The 21,687-nt window shown below is 35.4% G+C and overlaps 2 protein-coding genes and 3 long non-coding RNA genes across 5 annotated transcripts; 4 read left to right on the plus strand and 1 right to left on the minus strand.

Moving 5' to 3' along the window:
- The first annotated feature begins 4,518 nt into the window (after nucleotides 1-4,518).
- LOC148766452 (uncharacterized) lies at nucleotides 4,519-5,580 on the plus strand. Its single transcript, XM_088827091.1, has 2 exons — nucleotides 4,519-4,889; nucleotides 4,972-5,580. The coding sequence occupies exons 1-2, from the start codon at nucleotides 4,548-4,550 to the stop codon at nucleotides 5,173-5,175; spliced, it is 546 nt and encodes a 181-aa protein (XP_088683217.1). The 5' UTR covers nucleotides 4,519-4,547; the 3' UTR covers nucleotides 5,176-5,580.
- Nucleotides 5,581-7,264: 1,684 nt separating this feature from the next.
- On the plus strand, nucleotides 7,265-9,181 carry LOC148766453 (uncharacterized). The gene is made up of 3 exons (XM_088827090.1): nucleotides 7,265-8,128; nucleotides 8,239-8,493; nucleotides 8,583-9,181. The coding sequence occupies exons 2-3, from the start codon at nucleotides 8,391-8,393 to the stop codon at nucleotides 9,035-9,037; spliced, it is 558 nt and encodes a 185-aa protein (XP_088683216.1). The 5' UTR covers nucleotides 7,265-8,128; nucleotides 8,239-8,390; the 3' UTR covers nucleotides 9,038-9,181.
- Nucleotides 9,182-12,346: 3,165 nt separating this feature from the next.
- LOC148766454 (uncharacterized) lies at nucleotides 12,347-13,303 on the plus strand. The gene is made up of 3 exons (XR_016034891.1): nucleotides 12,347-12,369; nucleotides 12,434-12,781; nucleotides 12,880-13,303. It is a non-coding gene; the product is annotated as an uncharacterized LOC148766454 (long non-coding RNA).
- Nucleotides 12,910-14,254, minus strand: LOC148766455 (uncharacterized). Its single transcript, XR_016034893.1, has 2 exons — nucleotides 13,836-14,254; nucleotides 12,910-13,739 (listed from the first exon to the last, which is right to left on the minus strand). It is a non-coding gene; the product is annotated as an uncharacterized LOC148766455 (long non-coding RNA).
- A 147-nt stretch (nucleotides 14,255-14,401) lies between these two features.
- Nucleotides 14,402-16,980, plus strand: LOC105970216 (uncharacterized). The gene is made up of 3 exons (XR_016034892.1): nucleotides 14,402-15,882; nucleotides 15,992-16,217; nucleotides 16,305-16,980. It is a non-coding gene; the product is annotated as an uncharacterized LOC105970216 (long non-coding RNA).
- Nucleotides 16,981-21,687: the final 4,707 nt, after the last annotated feature.

The raw sequence follows: 21,687 nt of genomic DNA on the forward strand, positions 1-21,687 counted from the left end.
CTTGTTTCTGAATGATTTTTTTGAAAACAGCCTTGTCATTTGGGTCGATGGATATTACCAGAAAATAAGAGGTTACGGTTGTACTCAATCAAGTAATAGATGATATTATGCTTGACATAGTAACTTTTGTTCGGTTTTATTTGTCTGTGAGGCGTCGTCGTGTCACCAGTTCAGCCCATGTTCCGAGATCATGTAGTTTGATTGCTAAAGCACCATCTCAAATGAACAATTTGAATGACCTTCTGAGTTTTAATAATGTGACATGTCATGATAATCTTAGAATGAACTTGGACACCTTCAAACGTTTTTGTTACCTTCTTGAACATCTTGGTGGTCTTTTTCCAACAAGAAATGTCCAAATACCCGAACAAGTAGCTATGTTCTTACAAATCTTGGGTCATCATACGAAAAATGTTGTTGTCCGGTCATCTTTCAAAAGATCTGGGTTCACCGTTAGCAAACATTTCTATGGGGTGTTAGAGGCTGTTCTAAAATTACACTATGTCCTCCTGGTTAACCCTCAACCTATAGATGAAAATTGTGATAATGAGAGGTGGCACTTCTTCAAGGTACACTCATATTATTGGTGCATATTTTCCTTCAAATTATCATTTTTTCTTAATATAAGTTTTATAACATCCATGGCAATATTTTTCCCACGTGATTAGGGTTGTCTCGGTGCTCTAGATGGCCCTTATGTTGATGTTAGAGTTTCCTTACTTGACAAACCAAGGTATAGGAATCCGAAGGGTGACATATATCTGTTAATGTACTTGTTGTTTGTGATGTTAACCTCAATTTAGTATATGTGTTGACGGGGTGGGAGGGATCTGCCGCGGATAGTAGAATCCTTCGTGATGTTGTCACTAGGGCTAACGGGCTAAGGGTGCCTAAGGGTAAGAACCTTAATAATTCTTCTTTTAGAATCCCAAATGAAATACTACGTAATAACAATATCATGTCAACCTATACGTCACTACTATCTCGTTGATAACGGCTACACTAATGGAGAAGGTTTTTTGTCACCTTACCGGCATGTTAGGTACCATCTTAAAGACTACGCCGTAGGCACACTTGCACCTCAAGACTACCAAGAATATTTCAACATGAAACACGCTAAAGCCCGTAACGTGATAGAGCGTGCATTCGGAATTTTAAAGTACAGGTTTGGTATTCTTCGGAGTACCGCATATTACCCAATCAAAGTTCAAAACCGCATTATAATGGCTTGTACTTTAATTCACAACTTTATAAGGACTACGAATGACTACGGCCCCGTGGAGGCCCTTGTTCCTCAATTTATTACAACCAACGAAAATACTCCAAACTGTGTCGAAGTCATACGAAATGTTGAGTCATCCCAACAATGGACCGATTGGAGAGACAATCTCGCGAATAACATGTATAACGAGTGGCGTAGTAGTAATTAGTAGAACCATCTTCTATTTCGAACTGTTAATTGTTATGGTTTGGACTATTTTATGAATTGTAATTTTATTTAAATTTATTTTCCCATGACTTTGTAATGTTCAACTGTTTGTGTGTTATTTATTTTATTAAATGGTATTTTTATTTTTATGTGCTTTAAAAATCTGTGATTTTTTCATTCATATTAGTTATGGAGGGAACTAGCATGTCCTAAAGAAACTCCAATTCGAAAGGGAAATGGGGAATCACACGAAGGACTTGGACTTTGATAGAAGAGCAAATGCTGATTTCTGCTTTGAAAGACATTGTTGCACGTGGGTGGAAATGTGATAACGGGTTCAAAACAGGTTATCTTGCTACACTAGAGGGTGCGATGTCTGTGTCGTTTCCCGGGACAGACTTGAAGACTGAGCCCCACATCCATTCCAAAATCCATGTTTGGAAAAAGACTTACGGTTCATTGAGTTCAATGATGTACGTAGTGGTATCGGCTGGAATGACTCGTCATCTACGATTGATGTGCAAGACGATGAGGCCTGGAATGACTACGTGAAGGTATACTTTATGTTATTATAAATTATAAAAAGTATGCATTTAATGACATTTGCTAACTTATAAAATACGTTAAAATTTTTAGACCGACCCAGCTGCCCGTACTATGCGCTACAAGGCATGGCCTTATTACAAGGACTAGCTTGTCATATTTGGCAAAGACCGGGCCACTGGGGAGCATGCTGAGGCCTTCGTTGAAGCTGTGAATGACTTAATTGGTTCTTCGAAGGGAAAAGAACCGACAAGTGTTGGTGGTGGAAATGTTTCTTTAGGAGAAGCATCGCTTGATGGTGACAGTAATTCATTTCTGTCTACCGGAGGTGAGAGTGCAACCAGCCCTAAAACCACTCGAAAAACAAAGAAGAAAAGGGCCCGCGGCGATGACGTAGACCTTCAATTGGTTGAGATGATGGCGAAGTTCTTGGACAAAGCCAACGAAAAATTGGGGCGCCTTGTGAAAAGGGTTGGTTTTGAGTTCGATGTGTCGGAATCGAGGAAAAAGGTTTTCGATGCACTTAGCTCGTTCGAATACTTGACTGGCGAGGACAAATTGCATGTGACGAAGGTCCTATGTGAAACGGCCAAGGACATGGACATCTTCTTCAGTGTCAACGACGAACACAATGAGCTAATGGTGGCGATGATTTTTCAAGGGCGTTATTAAATTAAAGTATATGAAAAAATGTGAAAACTAGTAGTAATCGTAAAAATATTATTCCCACGTGTGTTATCGCCACTTTTTGATGTAGTATAGGCGACGAGCAACCTTGAAAACCTTATCACTCGCTCACTTTTTGTGGTAATCTTTGGTGAAGTGTGTTTATGTTAAATACTTTTTGTAGTATTAATGGTTCAAATATTTTGATGTAGTAATTGTGAAATGTATTATTCCAGCTATTTGTTTTTGTTATACATCATCAATAGAACAAATAAACAAGGTAGATCAAGAAAATTATGTAGGAGCAACGAAATAATATTAGAAGACCAATGAACACATATTGATGCCAAAATAAACTGCACTGTCGTAATAATACAATTTGGAAATTAAAGTGCTTACAATCATTAAAATATATTTCATTCCAAAAAAAGGACAAAACAACACACACACGAAATATTCTAGACTTATATAAATAATGCCGATTGGAAAATTGGAATTCCGTTTCATCGAACAGTCCTCTCGTACCTCCGGGTTATTCGAACAAATAGAGGTAGCTGTCTTATCTTTTTTTGGATAAGTTCGATTGTCATCAGATTTTGGACTCGGATTTGGGTGGGTCCGTATCCCGGCAGCAGCACAGTTGAAAGAGTTCGCGTCACTATAAATTGTTTTTGATGAACCCTCGGAGTCAGAGTAGTAATTCAAATAGTCGGAAATGTTGAATTCCTTACTCTTTTCCGAAGTAGACGAAATATAGACCACGAAAATTAGACCTTTTTCAGCTTCTGCAACAGGGCCTTCTGGGACAGCCACCACGTATTCTTCATTCGGTTCACCCTCGCTATCGGACGATAGTACAACAACGTCGGGACAAGGTTGAGCATAGTCCAAAATATCTTGGAAAAGAATCGATAACTCTTGCCATTTTGTTTCACCGGATATACGGTATTGGTATGTAGAATACTTCTCCTACAATAAAGGATATAAAAACATAGCAATTACACACATATTACATATCGATGGTGATTATATATAGTTCTTGTTTACCTTCAAAATGTAATCCCATATTACACCGGCAGCAGTTACAATGTTGGTTTTCGGATTATAGTACACACCATGTAACTTCAATAACCATTGGAAGTTTCCAAAACGATCACGAAGGAGGCCGAGTTTTTTTAGCAAGAAATCTTCGGAGAAAAACAGTCTGTGCTTCGTTGTGAACATGTCTTGTGCTAGGAACAAAGAGCCATCTGTTTTGTCAAGCGAAACAAAGCTACCAAGTTGCATTTCAACGACCATGAAGTCAATGAAAATATTTTCGATGTGTTCAACCCAATTTATTTTCATTAAGAACTCTCCCCTTCGAAATATTGGCTGTTTTTTAGGTGCCATAATATTATACATGCTTCAATAGCCAATGAACATTACCACATACTTTATACATTTTATTTCCCTTTTTATTAATAAAATAATTCACATAAAGTGCATTTATATTATTAGCAATCAATACAAATGGGTTGGTAAATGTCTTTTCTTAAATTTTACATCAAGCCTTTTCCAAACAATAAATCCCAACTACTTAATTTATTCCAACAATTAAGAACATGCTGTCATTACTTATTGAAACTTCTCAGCTTACCAGAAAGGATAAAGAATACGGACAGTTGGCATTAATTCATGCATTGGAGAACAAGCTCTCGGCTGATGTGCAAATAAGGCAATTTGCAGTCATTTAGTTCTACGAAACGTAAATAAGAGTGCATTGCAATAAATATTTGAATGACCTCTCATCTACTACCATTTCTAGAGTAAATGCATGCTTCCCTTTCTACCTATATAAACATATAAATCCACCCATATTTACGGCAGGCTGTAAAAACAATTAAAAACAAATTAAAACTAAACAAAAATGCCGAAAACACGAAATCAAATAATCAATGGGTTCTTCAACTCCGATGAATGGCCGTTAAGTTACGACTTGGTGATGATGCAGGCAATCCATGAGAATTGCATTCAACTGGAAACCCTAGATACAGTTGAGGTTTTCAACGGCGTCCTACACCGCGCTACAAAGGAGCTTTGTGACTACATTTTAGATGAAATCACGTTTGAAGATGTAAAACTAAGAGTTCATATCATTCGAAAGCGGTTTTATGCGTTCTTAAAGTACATTTCGAAGCCCGGAGTGAAGTTCAATCCTTGCACGAAAAAGGTTGCAGTCGACATGGTTATATTCTCCAAGGAGAATAAGGTATTTATTTCGGGAAAGTATTTATAAATTGTATTTTAGGATGAATGTTCTTCTAACGGTGGTTAATGAATATTTTATGCAGGAGACATGGGAGGAACGTTGGTTTCGTGTGAACGGTTTTCCTGTTTACGACACATGCGTGATCATATTTCATATTAAGAATGTCGCTCCAATAGACTTCACCGGCATGACGGGGTATTCTGAAAATGAGCCACTAGTTATTGAAGACGGGGAAGACAGTGAAGGGTCAGAAAAGGGCGTGGGGGAAGCTGTTGATGGAAAATAACCTGTGAATGAAAATATGGAAGGCATATCTGGTCATGAAAGAAAAGAACCTGGCCATGAAAAAATGGAAGGCATATCTGGTCAAGTTGGGGAAGATGTTGGTGAAGCTGGGGAAGAAGTGGTTGCTGAGTCGAATGAGATGTAAAATTAGGTGGGGTCTACTATAATATCTACTAATGTGTTAGAATTTGTTTTTTTTTTTTTCTGCTATCCTACTATAGGATGTGTTTTCTTTTTTTCTTTTATGTTTTTTAAGTTTGATGTAGTAATGGAGTATACCATTACTATTATTAGCCTAAGATGGCAAATTTTCTAATGTGAAATATCTAATTAGTCATCAAAATTGTGCCGGTTTCAAATCCTATATTTATCCATTCTTCCTATTAAAAACAAATGAACAACATAAATTCAAACCATATTTATAAAAGACACAGCGAACAGTCATACATACAATACATGCACCTTATTTAAAAAATCTAAATTAAAGTATATTGTGATTTATAAACTATCATAAACCACAACAGACAACAATAGACAACAACAGACACAAAACTCACCACACCAGTGTCACAGAACATAATATTTCACAAAGAACACATATTAAAACTACGAAGTACACAACACTAGCACATGTAATAAACAAATATAATTATACACCCAACAAGTATTGCCTCCCTTATTGTAGGTAAGTAAGAGTGCTTACTTGTTGGAACCACTTTCTTAAATTGTGCATCTACTAGCTGCTGTTGTACCAGTTGTAATTGAGTTTCGAGTCTATTGATTTTTTTCAGCAAACCGGGAATAATCAGTTTTGATCGGTCACACATCGGAGGATCGTACCATCTGAATAGGTCACAACTTTGCACCTACAAAACGATCCACATTTAAAAGTACCATCAATGAATTAAAATACCAAATTAGACCACCACCAATATGAACAACAACTTCATTTGAATTATAACAGTTATATGTCAAAAGATCCCCAATATAATTAGATCTGCAATTTCGTAAACAAAAAAAGTACCCAATCGAAACCCTAATACTTTTGCAACCCAAAATACAAATAATTGAACAACAACAAGAGAAATTCGTAATACTTACACCTCTTCGAGGACAGGAGATAAATCGACGCCCAGGATTTTTGTCTGACCAAGAAGTTTGCAAACCCATCTTCAAATTGCAACCACATAACCCAAAATCGTTTGGGGTAAAGCTGTCTTCACGGAAGGTTTTGTGAGACGCGCTTCCACCGACGCCGTTGTTTGACCCAGAGCTCATCTCCAAATGTATTAAGGTCGGAGCAGAATCGACAAAAAAATGAAAGAAATCGTCGACTTCGAGATTTCTCTCTTCAGTAGAGAAATCGATTCTTTGTTTTTTCATTCTTTATGAAAATATTATATTACAATTTATTATTATTCATATAAAAAAGGTCATTTTGGTATATTTGTCAATAATTATATTATCTCACACAAACCAAACTTGTGAGTAATTTGTCAACACAAATTTACTCAAAAAAAGCAAACAAGAGGATAGCAAAATTAAATTATCATCTCCACCACAAATCTATCTAATCTATACTAACATACTAATCCTTTCCACAAAAGCAAAAGGGCCCTTAAGGGGCTGGGATAATGTAATTTGTCCAGCAATTTATACTTGAAAAACCAAAAAAGCCATCAATAGAGATATTATTTACCACATTACCGAGTACAAATATGACTGATTTTATTCTTGTAAATTCATCGTTGCCCTAATTTTGCCGAGGTAAGAATGTGCACTTCTTCAGACCCATGGAGTGTTCCACACCTTTGCCCCTAATTTTTTGAATTTTCTTTTCTAAATTCTGCTCCCATTCGATTATACGTATTGAATTTACTTTCCAAAATGTAGGAAGCTTGTTAGTTGGAGACGCATCTTGTGGTATAGAGATTTCGTCCCATGTATAGATTTCTCACCCATATTTACCATCAATAAGGTGTGGTTTTCTAATTTCAGATGTGGTTCAATTAAATTAGGTTATTTATGCTTAATTTTTTTTTTTTAAATTGCAATGTGATGTCTGTGTATATAATTTTAAACTAGGGTTTTTTTTTTTAATTTTAAATTGCAGTGTATGCTTGATATGTGAAGTGTGTGTTATTAAATTCGAGGTTCGAATTTTATTTTGTTGAACAGTTTTTCACAATTGTTGATTTTGGTCATATGAGTAAGAGATGTGTATGTTGAGATGTGTTTAGGAGTTATATGAATGTATGAGATGTGTATGGTGAGATTTGTTTGGGAGCTGTATATGACATTTTTATTTTTATTTTTGTTTTTTGTTTGCTTTTTTTTTTCTCGTACTCTTATTTGACTTTGTGTTGGATGAGCATTGGTGTTGGGTTGTTGCCTGACTTATTCAAATTGTTTAATTGTATTTTTCATTTAACGAATATGCCGTACGAAGAAGATGAACTGATTGTGGTATTACACGAAATTATATCGGATATCAAAATGTTTTTAATGCTCTTCGTTCAACTGTGGCTTGTTATAAAACGTCGTCGGCGACTCCAAATCAGAAATGTTTCAAATAGATATAGTTTGAAAATGAATGTACCCCACCAGCTTGATCACATGCGATATCTTGTTGGCACGAGCGATGTCACTCGTAGAAATAATCTACGTATGAACATAGACACCTTTGATCGCTCTGTTATTTGTTAGAAAATATTGGTGGACTCCAACCAACACGAAATGTCCTTGTTCAAGAACAAGTTGCTATATTTTTGTATGTTTTGGCTCACCATGAAAAATAAGTCGTCCTACTCACTAATTTTAGAAGATCAGGGTACACCATAAGCAAGTATTTTAATAAAGTTTTGAAAGTTGTGCTTAAGTTGCACACTTTATTTCTTGTAACCCCCGAACCTATAGACGAAGATGGTGATGACGAGCGGTGGAATTATTTTAAGGTACATTGTAATTTTTTTGTTTATGCTCTTTTGAATACATAGTTATATCATAATTGGACATGTTATTTATTTATGTAATTTCACATTCGATTTCACAAATGAAATGCTAGGGTTCGTTAGGCGCATTAGACGGGACATACGTTAATGTGACAGACGTTTTATAACAAGCCAATCTATTTCTATAACTAAGTATGACAAACCGCGTTATAGAAATAGAAAGGGGGATGTGTCAGTCAATGTTCTTGCCGTTTGTGATGTAAACATGAACTTCGTCTTCTTGCTAACTGGTTGGGAAGGATCTACTGCAGACAGTCGGATCCTTCACGATGCAGTTTCTAGACCTGACGGGCTAAAGGTCCCTCGAGGTAAGACGTTTTTTACATGTTAAAATAACAATAATTTTTAATTAATTCATTAATGATCAAATATCATATTACTATGTTATCCATTCCAGATAATTACTATTTGGTTGACTGTGGGTATACGAACGGAGATGGTTTTTTGGCTCCGTACTGGGGAGAGCGATACCATCTAAAAGCATTCGGAACTGGTACAGCTGCTCCACGAGATCATAGAGAATATTTCAATTTGAGACATGCCAAAGCACGTAACATCATCGAGAGGGCGTTTGGTTTGCTTAAATCAAGATGGGGCATTCTTAGAAATTTTGCATATTATCCAATCAAAGCACAAAATCGTATCATCATGGCTTGTTGTCTTCTGCATAACTTCATCAGACTTAATATGGATTTCAATCCCGAAGACGAATTTGTGCCTTTCGAGATTTTAGACGGTGACTCCCACTTTCAAGGACCCGTCGTAGAAAACGTCGAGGCGTCCGAAGAGTGGACTGATTGGAGGGATAATTTAGCTTTGAACATGTATAATGAGTGGTTGGCCACTCGTTAAATATATAATATGACTGAGCTTTTACGTAATCATATACGTTGGCTTTCTATTGACTGTGTTTTTATTTTTGTGCATTGGAATATGTATGATTGTAATGTTTGCCAAATGATTCATGTGATTCTTTGAAATTATTTGTTTGTACTATGTTGTTAGTAATATTCGCACATATAATATTTTGTTCTTCAGGAATAATGGAATTTAGTTCATCGACGCAAAGATCCCAAAGCAAGAAGGCCTGCTTAAGCACACCTCGTCGAACTTGGACCTTTCTAGAAGAGCAATGCCTTATCGGTGCACTAAAGGAGATTGTGATCCGCGGATGGAAATCAGACAACGGCTTCAAAACCAGATTTCTCGGTATACTAGAAAAATACATGGCTCAATCATTTCCCTTGACCGGTTTAAAGGCTGATCCGCACATAAATAGCAAGATTCATGTGTGGAAAAAGTTGTACGGCTCGTTGAGTACAATGTTGTCTCGATTGGGATTCGGGTGGAACGATGTTTCTAACACTTTAGATGTTATCGATGATCAAGTTTGGATCGAATACGTCAAGGTAACATTAGTATTACATTTGAAAATTAATATTACATTTGAATTGTTTTATTTGCAATAATATTTAATTTTCATAAAACATAGAGCGACCCGGGAGCTCGAACAATGAGGTACAAAGCGTGGCCGTTTTATAAAGATTGGGTAACAATATTTGGTAAGGATCGAGCGACAGGTGAAAATGCGGAAGTCTTGGCTGATGTTGTAAATGACCTTATGGAAAATGATAAAGGAAAAGAACATATGTCTGTTGGCGAGGATTATGTCCCTTTTGTTAGCTTGTCGAATGACGACGATGCATCGGACTTCATGTCACAATGTGGAGCAGACTCTACTACGACATCTAAGATGAAGAAAAAATCGAAGAAACGTCCATTGGTAAAAGAGCCATTTGAAACAGAGGTTATGGAAATGATGCGAACATTCTTTGACAAAACGGGTGATAGATTGGGGGACATGGTCAAGCGAATGGCTTCGAGCACGATGCCGCTTCTTTGAGGAAGGGTATATTTAAGGCTCTTGAACCGATACCTAACTTGAAAGTTGAGGACAAACTCAATGTTGCCAAACACGTATGCCATAACAAAGAACTAATAGATATCTTCTTCGGCTTGTTCGATGAACACAAGGCGGTTATGGTCAAGATGATACACGAAGGGCGTTACTAGTTATTTTGGGCTGACATTTACCGATGCGACATCACCTGTCGGTTATTTATAATTCGTATTCTACTATCGTTTGGACTATTTGTAATTCGTATTCTACTATCGTTTTGACTATTTGTTAAAAAAAATCTATTATCACTCAAAACTATTTGTAATTTGAACTTCTATTATCGTTTGAACTATTTTACGTGTATTTCTAGTTTCGGTTGAACTATTTACTTAAATATATGCACGCCAACTTTAGCTATAATTTATAAATTTTCTCAAATGTGCAATTTAAAAAACATATGTACATGAGGTTGTGTTAAGTTTCAATTTATGATTTATGATTGGTGGACAATATTATATGAACAACTTGTAAGATTCAATTTGCCAAACCACATGATATTCAATATAATAAAAAGGCCATTCATAGTTTAATAACATAACATATGTATGTAAAATAAAACATAATATTCATCCGTTAAAAAATTACAAATAAGATTAAACCGCCTAACGATTGGAAAATGGCAGTTGATACCATTACTTGGCCATAATTACGATTACATTTTATAACTACCTAATATTTTGGAAACGGGGTAGTGCTAAAAATAAAGCCGTGAGTTACAAAAGTCACATATATAGCCCATAGATAATTTTCGAAGTTGCGTACGTTATGGGTTGTTTGATGCGCACGAACTTGTTACCATCTTCCCCTTTACTTTAGCACCACTTGGAATAGAAGATTTTCTATGATCTTGCTCCAATGTAACAGAATTGCTTTTGAGGGTAGTGTTTGCGGTGCTAAATTGAGTACTCAATGAGTGGTCAGAGTCGTACTCAACGTAGTCCCACAAACTCGTTTGGCGAAAGTTTATGCGCTTCGCCTTACTCTTGCCATTACACTTACCCGACGGTGAATTGACTATCTCAACAGAGGTTGAATCGTCATCGATAATAATGATTTGTTTGCCATTGTTTCGATTATGCTCATCGTGACCCTCACTAGCTCCCAGAGACACCACCAAAACTTCATTATCTTCGGTGGAATTTGCCCGACCAAAAAATGTTGTAAGTGCGGCAAACTTTGGCTCCCCGTCCATGCGATAGAATGGTCTATGCATACAAAATGGAGTACATCCGTTATTTAATGAATTGAATGAATTATCTCTATTTATAGTAATTAAGCCGTAGATATTACCTTCAAGATGTAATCCCATACACAATCCGGGGCATGAACTTTATTTGTGCGGGGATCGTGCAGTACATCGTCAAGCGTCAACATCCAAGTGAACACATTGTATCTTTTCTCGAGCATGGCCAATTTTTCCATGCAAAACTTATAAGAGAATTCCAAACCGAGATCTTTTCGCATGGTGCCAAGGGCGAGTAGAACGGAAGTAACGTTACTTTGGTCGGGCACAAAGAACCCTATTGTCGCTTGGTTACACAAAAAGTCGATAAAAAAATTATCAACCTTCTCGTCCCTGTCGAGCATTTCCATGAACTCGGATTGGCTCATTATTGGTTTTTTTTTTGCAGCCATCTGTCTTATTGTTTGTGTGTTATGCTATGTATGTTGTGACTTATATAGAGAAATATGGTAAATAATACAACAATAATTTATGTTAGATACAAATTTCAACAAAACAATGATTATATATTCTCCTAGCTTAGACTTCTATTTCAAATACAGAAAGAAGCACGGGTATACCATTGATTATATTCTTAGCCTTTTGTCATTTCATTTGAGTATGTCAGAAGGGAATATATTCCAATACATTTAGGCAATTATAAATGAATGCTTTCACACCTAATATAATATGACTATTCCATGTAGTCGTTTCAAAATATGATGAACTGTTTAATAATTTGTGTTGCCACTCTTTACCATTGCAAATTATATCCAAATATAAATAAGATATAAAGGTGTTATGCAAGTTGGTTAATTTTATTTATTACCCTGTTCTTTTGTCACAATCAATTCATTTAATTTTTTGACTGAGCTCATCTACCAAAATTAATTTTTGCATATCTACTAAAAGTAGTTGGAGGTTGAATGCATTAATATGATTTTGACATATAAATAGGCAATGCAAAGAATGCATAACCATCTACAAGGAACGAATAACAAAGTATACAATCAATTCTACTATTTATAATTTTATATTACTTTCTAACCTCATGATAATGGTTCAGGAGATGAGTAGCGCAAAGAAGAATTTTTTTGCGGCGCTCTTCAACAGTTGTGATTGGCCAAAAGAACATGACGACTTCTTGATGGCTGAACTCGATCGTTTGGCCACAAGTCATGTATCCTTGGAGGACGCTCATGTTTTCAACACCATTTTGTTCAACGCCGCTATTTCATTCGAACGAGCTTTTGGACTACAAACTAGTTATTTCACTGTGAAAAGTCAATTCGTACTGTTACGCGAACGATTTCAAGAATTCAAGGAGTACATCAACTTACCAGGGGTCTCGTACAACAATGCTAATAATAAAGTCACAGTCGATGCTACATACGTTTCAAATTTGGCTCTATCGGTATATTAAATATTGCTCTTACAATATTACTAATAACATTGCCTAAACATTTGATTCATATAAATTGCACACGAAACTACATTACAAAATGCCTATAGGGTCTGCGGATTCCCATACTACGACACGTGCGTCAAAGTGTTTGATGAAAAAAGGGCAGCGACAATAAATTTTTCGGAGATGTTCGTGGGTTATCACCTATTCTACCATTGCAAGAGGAAAACATCGATGACGAGGATGAGGAAGATTCAATTCCTAACTGTGGTTTATATTCTGAGAATGAAGAAACAGACATAGATTGGACGGATATGGACCATGACAACGACGATGGGGCGAATGAAAAAAAAAAAACAGAGGTAGAATTACATGAAAAGTACTATCGGATGTTTTATTTTCATGATTTGCAAAATTCAATTTCCCTAAATGGCAGGCAATGCCGTACAATTTCACGTGATATGAATTCAAATTTATTGTAATTTCAATGGGTAGTGTATGTATGAAGTTTTACTGATGTGTACTAACTCATTCATAGAACCAAAAATGGCGCAACGCACATCAACAACAACTACATAACTGAGTACCGAGTACCATAACGATATATAACCGAATGCAAATACATAAGCAACTGAAAAACACATCAAAAGTTGTTCACTTTGAAGCTTATAATTGGAAAAAAATTACATATTGTAAGTAGGTGAAGAATCATACCCAAGACAAAGAGAATACCAGCAATTGCAAAAGCACCATAGAGTGGGGAGATCGCCATCAGTACAACACAAATAAAACTAATAACAACAATCGTATAGTAAACTACAAAGACCAAGGTAATTTTTTTCTTACTGTGCTTGTCGTCTAGCTCGATTTGCAAGATGTTTATCTTCTTCAACAGACCGGGAATGATTTGTTTTCCTCGATCGCATATTGACGGATCACACCAATAAACAAACTTGCATTTACTTCTCTGTTAAACATATAAATCAGCAACTATCAATTTTAATAAATCTGCTGCAAATTTGACGAAACTTTCAAGAAAAAGAAAATTAACTGTCATTCTTACATTTCGGGATGGGCATGTAACAAAACGGCGACCCGGATTACCTTCTGTCCACGATGTTTGGACGAACACCTTCAACCCGCAGTCACAAAACCATGGGTAGTTTCCAATCCCGTATGAGCCCCCGCAATATTCATTACCAAATCGACCTCCCAATTTGTTCGAGCTACTACTACTCATTTGCGAGTCTGAAAAAAAGAAAGAATTAATATGCAATTGGGTAGCTATGAGAGTGCCGAAGGAGATTGGTTTCTCTCCCACGATGTTCCAATTTTGTGAAATTGGGGATCTGCCGATTTTCATCTTCATGTGAGTTTAATATTGATATTTATAGAGGGTTGTTTTTTTAATTGACTACTTAATTTATCCTAATCACGCAAACCAACTCTGGTAAAATTCTTATCCACCATATTAAATACTGCAAACCAATACCCAATATTTAAATATTATATAATAATATGAACAGTTATTTTTTATATAATCCTTCTTTCCTAATATATCCTATCATTTGAACCAATAGAGTCCTTAGGGCTCTTTTGTTTTTTCCGGAAAAAGCTAGACTGATGGATTAGTCTGACGGTATCACATCATACGTTTCTTAAATTTCAGCCCGGTTTCTTTTCTTTGAATTGGAGGACAACTCATCCCACCAGTTTTGGTCCGATTAAACAGTCCTGCACCTCCCATCATATCCAACCCCCTCATGTAATAACGGAATTGTCCTTTCAAAAGTGTAATAATGGCATAATAATCGAGATATAAATACAATTCCTCTCCCCATAAATTATTATGACCTAGCAACGCAGATAGAGGTTTGCATTTTCTTCAGTTACTCTCTGCAATTTATCATTTAATCTTCTTTCAATTTGACAATTCAAATTTTCGTAGATATTTTTGACATACGTTGTCGAATGTGAAGATCGGAATTCGCGGAGCTTTCTTAGACCGTTGAAGGTTGGGCATTGTGGACAGAGTTGGGTTGAAACTAGTTGTTGGGTTGAAAATCTCCAGGTTAGTTATTGGTGCTCACTTTTTCTTCGTCCTCTGCCGAACTCTGAAATTTTGAGATCTCTTTTCGTACTTTCAGGATTTTTGGTGAGCCATCGTATGTTCCTTAAAGTACCCTCTACCCACTTTGAAAACTTCAATTCTCTGGAGGTAACATTTGTCCCATATTCATAACCGTTTTTTTTTTTTGCTATTTTTTCTCCACAATTTTTTAGGTTTCAAAATGTGGTATGTTGTATTGGATGTGTTCGTATTTATGTTATACGAAACAAATTGGTACTGTTAAAGTTAGTATATGTTACTAGTTATGGGAACATTTGCTAAGTAATTACACTGTCATATTTTTTACGTTAATTATATTTTTTTTTCCTTCGAACTACAAAACTGCATATTATTATAATTTGGAGTTTTTTATGTTTGTTTGTGGTGTTTGGTAGTAGGTTCATTATCTTTCCTTTTTATTAAAAATTGTTTTAAAATTATGCCTTTTTTGTCATGTCCCACCTAACTTCATTTCATGGAAGCCAACAACAAAGAAGAAGTTGTAGTAGTGTTGGCTTGTAATATTGTTGAGCAAATGAAAATACTCATGTTCATGTTTACACAATTAGTACGATTAATAAGACGTCGTCACTTTAGGATTCGTAGAGGTGGTGTTCGATCTTATAGTTTGAAAAGCAAGATACCCAACCAAATCTGACATTTGTTTAATATTCTTAGCTGGAGTGATACAATTTGTAGGAACAATTTAAGAATGAATACAGACACATTTTTCCGTTTATGCTACCTCCTTAAAAATGTTGGTGGATTAGTCGCCACTAGGAATGTCTCTGTAGTTGAACAAACGGCTTTGTTTTTACACGTCATTTCACACCACGAAAAAAATGTCATCATTCAAACCAATTATGAGAGGTCCGGGTTCACAATTAGTATTGTATTTTCGAGGGTGTTGAATGCACTGCTTAAACTACATAATGTATTTCTTGTTGATCCTATACCCGTCGACGGCGATTGCGACCACGCCCGTTGGAAGTTCTTCGAGGTACACAAAGTAACGTAACAATAATTAATTAATACTATTTCACTAACTACTCTATATCCTATAGCCGAAGATAATTTGAAGTAATGACATTTTTTTTGCAATTCCGTAGAATTGCTTAGGTGCCTTAGATGGATCGTACGTTGAAGCACATGTACCACTAGTTGACAAACCAAGATATAGAAATCGATAGGGGAAAGTTTCGATTAACATGCTTGTTGTGTGTGATGTGAATTTGAATTTTGTATACTTATTGACGGGTTGGGAGGGATCTGCCGCTGATAGTATGATTCTACTAGACGATATTACTCGACCAAACGGTCTTCGTGTTCCTAATGGTACGCAATCATTTTTCATAATTTGAAAAAAATGAAATCAATAAAAATAAACCTTACCCCGAATAACATTTCAAATACGCTTTCCAGGGCACTACTATTTGGTTGATAATGGGTACACCAATGGGAAGGAATTTCTAGCACCGTATAGAAAAACTAGGTATCATCTCCAAGAGTTCGGTGTAGGTAGAAATACCGTACGAGATTACAAAGAATACTTCAACTTGAAGCACGCAAAGGCGCGTAATGCAATAGAACGAGCTTTTGGGATACTAAAGTCGAGATGGGTGATCCTTAGGAGTCCCTCATATTACCCCCTAAAAATCCAAAATCGGATAATTACGACATGTTGCTTGTTTCACAACTTCATTCGTACGACGAACGACCATGACCCCGAAGAAGCCCGTATACCAGAAGAGATTATCACACCAATCGACCATAGCGCTTTTGTAGAAACAGTAGAGGCATCTGACGAATGGACCTCGTGGCGGGATATACTTGCAATGGATATGTACAACGACTAATTAAGAGGGGGTTAACAATGACTTAGAAGACTTTCTATAGGGAATCATGTGCTAGTTTGCTTGTTTATTGTAAAAGCCTATTTATGCCTTTTTCAACAATCAGTTTATGAACCATATGCAAATTTTCCTATTTTGTGTTATGTTTTACAAAATCTATTTTGAGTTGACAATATGTATTGATATTAATCTTATGTATTTTTTAAATTGAGCAAATCTAATATGGTTGTGTAACAATATGTCAACATCTATGTCTCAAAGATCAAATGGAAAAGGAAAGGGCAAATCGACAATTACGCGACGTAGTTGGACCGTTAGCGAAGATAAGGCACTGATTGTTGCACTTAAAGATATTGTCGCTCGTGGGTGGAAGTGTGACAACGGTTTTAAGACCGGTTACTTGGGTGTGCTCGAGCAACATATGGTGCAGCAATTCCCTGGCACCGACCTTAGGGGTACACCACATATAACGTCGAAACTTCACGTATGAAAAAAGGCATATGGATCTTTGTGCACTATGCTAACTCGTTCCGGTTTTAGCTGGAACTATAGCACGAACACAATCGAGGTTGAGGCTGAATTGTGGGATGAATATTTGAAGCTGTTAAACGCTTACTACAGTATCTCGTCGGCATTATCGATCATAGACTTATGTTACATAAAAATTCACCACAAACACTTCATGAATTTGTTGATGCGGATTAGGCGGGAAATCCCACAGATCGTCTTTCAACATTTGCCAACGTTATCTTTCTTGGTGTCAACCCCGTCTCTTGGAGCTCCAAGAAGCAAAAAACTGTTGCAAGGTCATCAACGAGGCTGAATACCGTGCTATTGCATCCGCTGCCGCAGAGTTAAATTGGATCATGAATTTGCTTCAAGAGTTACAAGTTTCGGTGCCTTCTATATCTGTTATCTATTGTGACAACATAAGTGCCACTTATGTTTGCACGAACCCTATATTTCACTCTCGCATGAAGCACATTGCCATTGATTTCCACTTCGTACGAGAACAAGTGACTTCTAAGCGACTTCGAGTTTCTCACATCCACACATCTGACCAGCTTGCCGACTCACTTACTAAACCTCTTGCTTGTACTCAATTCCTCAATCATAGAAACAAGATTGGTGTCCTTAACGGCCAATCAATCTTGCGGGGGCATGATAAGGCAACAGTTATCTCTCCATCAAATAAGCCTGCAAATCACTTAATCAATCAAGCTTAATCACATCTCCAAGAATCAGCAAGAGAAGCCCTTGAAATCATCTTGTAATTAATATATAATATTCTCCATTAAGTATGTACTTTAATCTTGTAATAGTGATTGTAACTGCAAGTTGCTAAATTGTACATATAGGTGTAGAACTATACATATGAGAAATACAATTCATTATCACATTATAAAGTTTCTTTACATAAATAAGGCGTTGATCTACCGGTAAGGCATTGTGAATCAGTTTCCACAAGAATCCAGACGTGTTTTGTGCAAGAAAATTGTGCCAGATTCCTTGCTCAAAAAATTGCCCGGTTTGAGTAAGAGTAAAAACCAGCCTATCTGGAGTGCAACTGTCCAAAGATACATTGCGTATCTTAGTATGATGGTCAGGAGGAATTAAAGGAAAAAGTTCGGGAAGATATTGAAAAGCACGAGCATCCGATAAGAATTGATCATATGGTAAAGGACCAGTTAATGCCTCACCTAACCAATTATCGGCCCAAAAGCTAATATCACCACGACCCACTAGCTATTGTGAGCAACCCTCAAGCATCTCCACATGCTCATTAATAGAAACCAATAGAGGAGAGGCCGACCGTCACGTAATTGTCAAACGTTATTTATCCCAGTATTTTGCTTTAGCAAACTTAGCCCAAAGTGAGTTGCCTTGGAGAACTTGCCACAGTAGGTTACCATGAAGGCACCTCATTACCTCTTTAAAAGGTCGAATTCCCGAACCCCCTTCTTCAATAGGCGTACACACAATCGACCATTTAACCCAATGGGTTCTAGCTTCCCCGCCAGAGCTCCATAGGAAAAATACCATAATCTGTTCAAGTCAAGAGATTACACCAGTAGGAACTTTCGAACATGCCATAGCGTAAATGGGGATACTCGAAACAACATATTTTATTAACGTAATTTGTTCGACAAAAGAATCCCTGAATCATTTCTCTTAGAGCATCTCTAGTCATTTACCCCAAAATCACCCCCTAAATAGTGGGACCCATATGACACATCATCAATTTATCCAATCCCCAAACAAATAACCCACTTTATCTCCCCTAAAAGGTGCTCTAGTGGTGCATATTAGTATTCACTAAAAACTATCCTCATATATTAAAATTATAATAAAATATTCATTAATTAAATATAATATTTTTAATACTTTTTTTATACTTAATTATAATATTTTTACAAAATACTTTATCAATTTAAATTTACTATAACATCTATCAAGTATTTACATTAATTAATTAATTAATTAATTAATTAATTAATTAATTAATTAAAAAAATAGAGATAACATACGTGTAATATACTTAAGGTATCAAATAATTAATTTTAATTTAAAATAAATTAATGAGACAAACTAAAAAAAATCAAGCACATTTTTTACATTAAAGATTTTCAATAATTTACAAATTAAAATAAAAAAAACTATACATTAATGTTCATTCAAAGAATGATAGAAATCATGATTAATGTATTTATAATTTTCTGATATTTACTACAATTAAAAAAAAATTAAAGAAATAATTAATATTAGAAGAATCAGAAAATGTACATCTCTATTTAAGTATAATTTATAAAACCATAAATAATTAATATTAGCAATTAATTACCATTTATAAAACTTCACCCTCTTTCTCACTCCTAGGGGTTCAATGTCAACCTAGAGCATGCTCTTATTTGCTGAACATAGACACGGCCACGGGCCGGGTTTGACCCGGACCCGCCCCATTGACCGCCCCAACCCGCTCCGTTGACCATGGACCGGAACCCGACCAAGTACGCGTCGGTTTCGGGTCCCGATTATTTGGACCCCGGACCTGACAGGTCTACCCGACAGGAAGACCCGACGGCCCGGCCCGAGGACCCGTCGGGTCAACCCGAAATTTTCGGGTTTTTTTGTCAAAAATGCATATATTGGGGTTCAAACTCGAGGCACCTGGAAGAATGTGCAACCCTTTACCACTGGGCCAACCAACATATTTGATTAAAGGTAGACGATAAATATATATAATATAAAACTCTGGTGTAAAATGATAAATATGTTAAATGAATTATTAATTTTCATATTAATTATTATTATTATATAATATTAATTAAATAATTAACAAATGCAATATATATAAGAAATTTTTAAAAAAATATATAAAATCACGGTTCAATACTTCAAAACATGTATTATTAATTACTATATCAATATAATCTCCACTATTGAAAAATATATAATGTATTGAATCAATTCAATATATAAACAAACGCTTTGACTTAATGTAAACTCACTTATGTTATTAAAATCGATAGCGTGAAAAATTCGAACGAAAAATAAAATAAAATGTTTATTTAAAAAAATAGATTATAACTCACTTCAATTAATTTAAATCGATTAACCTCAATTGTTGACAAGAACTTATTAAAATTGTTGATTATTTTATCATAAGATAATTATTTAAAAATATAGATGATATTTATTTTAACACAAATTAGATTATATCTCATTCTAATTAGCTTCTTACTTTAAAAATAAAACTATATATGACGAGTATAATCGAAATATTATGATGTTATTTCTCTTTTAATAATTGGTTTAATTTGAAAAAATCGTAAGAATTAAATCGTAGGTCATATGATTTGATCATTTTTTTTACATTTACATTTTATTCAAATATTAGAATCGAATCGTAAGATTTAAATGAATTAAGCTCAAATCCTTTCAATTTTGTTTATTATATTATACTTGTTAATAATTTAATTAAAATTATTTAATAATAATGAATATGATAATTAATAATCTATTTAACATAATTTATTATAATCATTTTACACCTTTTGTTTATGTTATATATATTCCTTGTTATGATAATCCTAACTATAAATATATAAATATAAATAATACTGTAAAATAATTATAATAATTGTATAACTAATGCTTTATAAATTATTAATTGTCATGTAGACTATTATTAATATCGAAAATCTTGACTAATAACAAATGCATATATATTTAATTTTGAAAAATATAAAAAAATACGATTTAATTTTAAAAAAAGATTGAATTTTGATTTATATTTGTTTTTTGAATTTTGAAATTTTGAAAAATTTCTCAATTATTATTTTCACTTATAAATACCCATAATCCAATCTTCACAACTTTCATTTTATTTAGTTTATGTCTCAATGTCTGAGTCGTTTAATTTTTTTTTAAAATTGTTTAGTGTTTAAATTCAATTATTTTTTAATTAGGAATTTAAAGTTAATCTCAAGTTTCAATATAATTTTCTCTTTCTTTCTTGACAAAAAAATAAATAAAAAATGAAAAATCATTTTGGACCCGGACCCGGCCCGGACCCGGGTGGACCCGCCCAGGACCAGGACCTGCCTCCCCACGGGTCGGTTTCGGGTCCACTAAAAGTCGGACCCGGACGTGGCGGGTCCGACCCGGAACCAGACCCGACCCGCCCCGTGGCCATATCTAGCTGAACAAGATGCTCAAAGTATTCCGCGTTGCTCCGACCAGTATAGATGGGAGCTCCAAGATATTTAAACTGAAAATTCTTTCGACGAATCCTTGTAACTTGCTCAGTACATTGATAGTCAATTCCTGCCATTTTTAAGCAATTTTGGTACGCTGTCTGTTTTGGGTGTTAATTTGGACGGCAAAAGCACGTGCGGGACACATGACCATGCTAGTCAACCCCCTCTATTACATGTATTTTGGATTCAGCC

The sequence above is a fragment of the Erythranthe guttata genome, chromosome 12, assembly GCF_056151865.1.
Source record: "Erythranthe guttata isolate IM_541 chromosome 12, IM_541, whole genome shotgun sequence".
In the NCBI taxonomy this organism is placed as follows: Eukaryota; Viridiplantae; Streptophyta; class Magnoliopsida; order Lamiales; family Phrymaceae; genus Erythranthe; species Erythranthe guttata.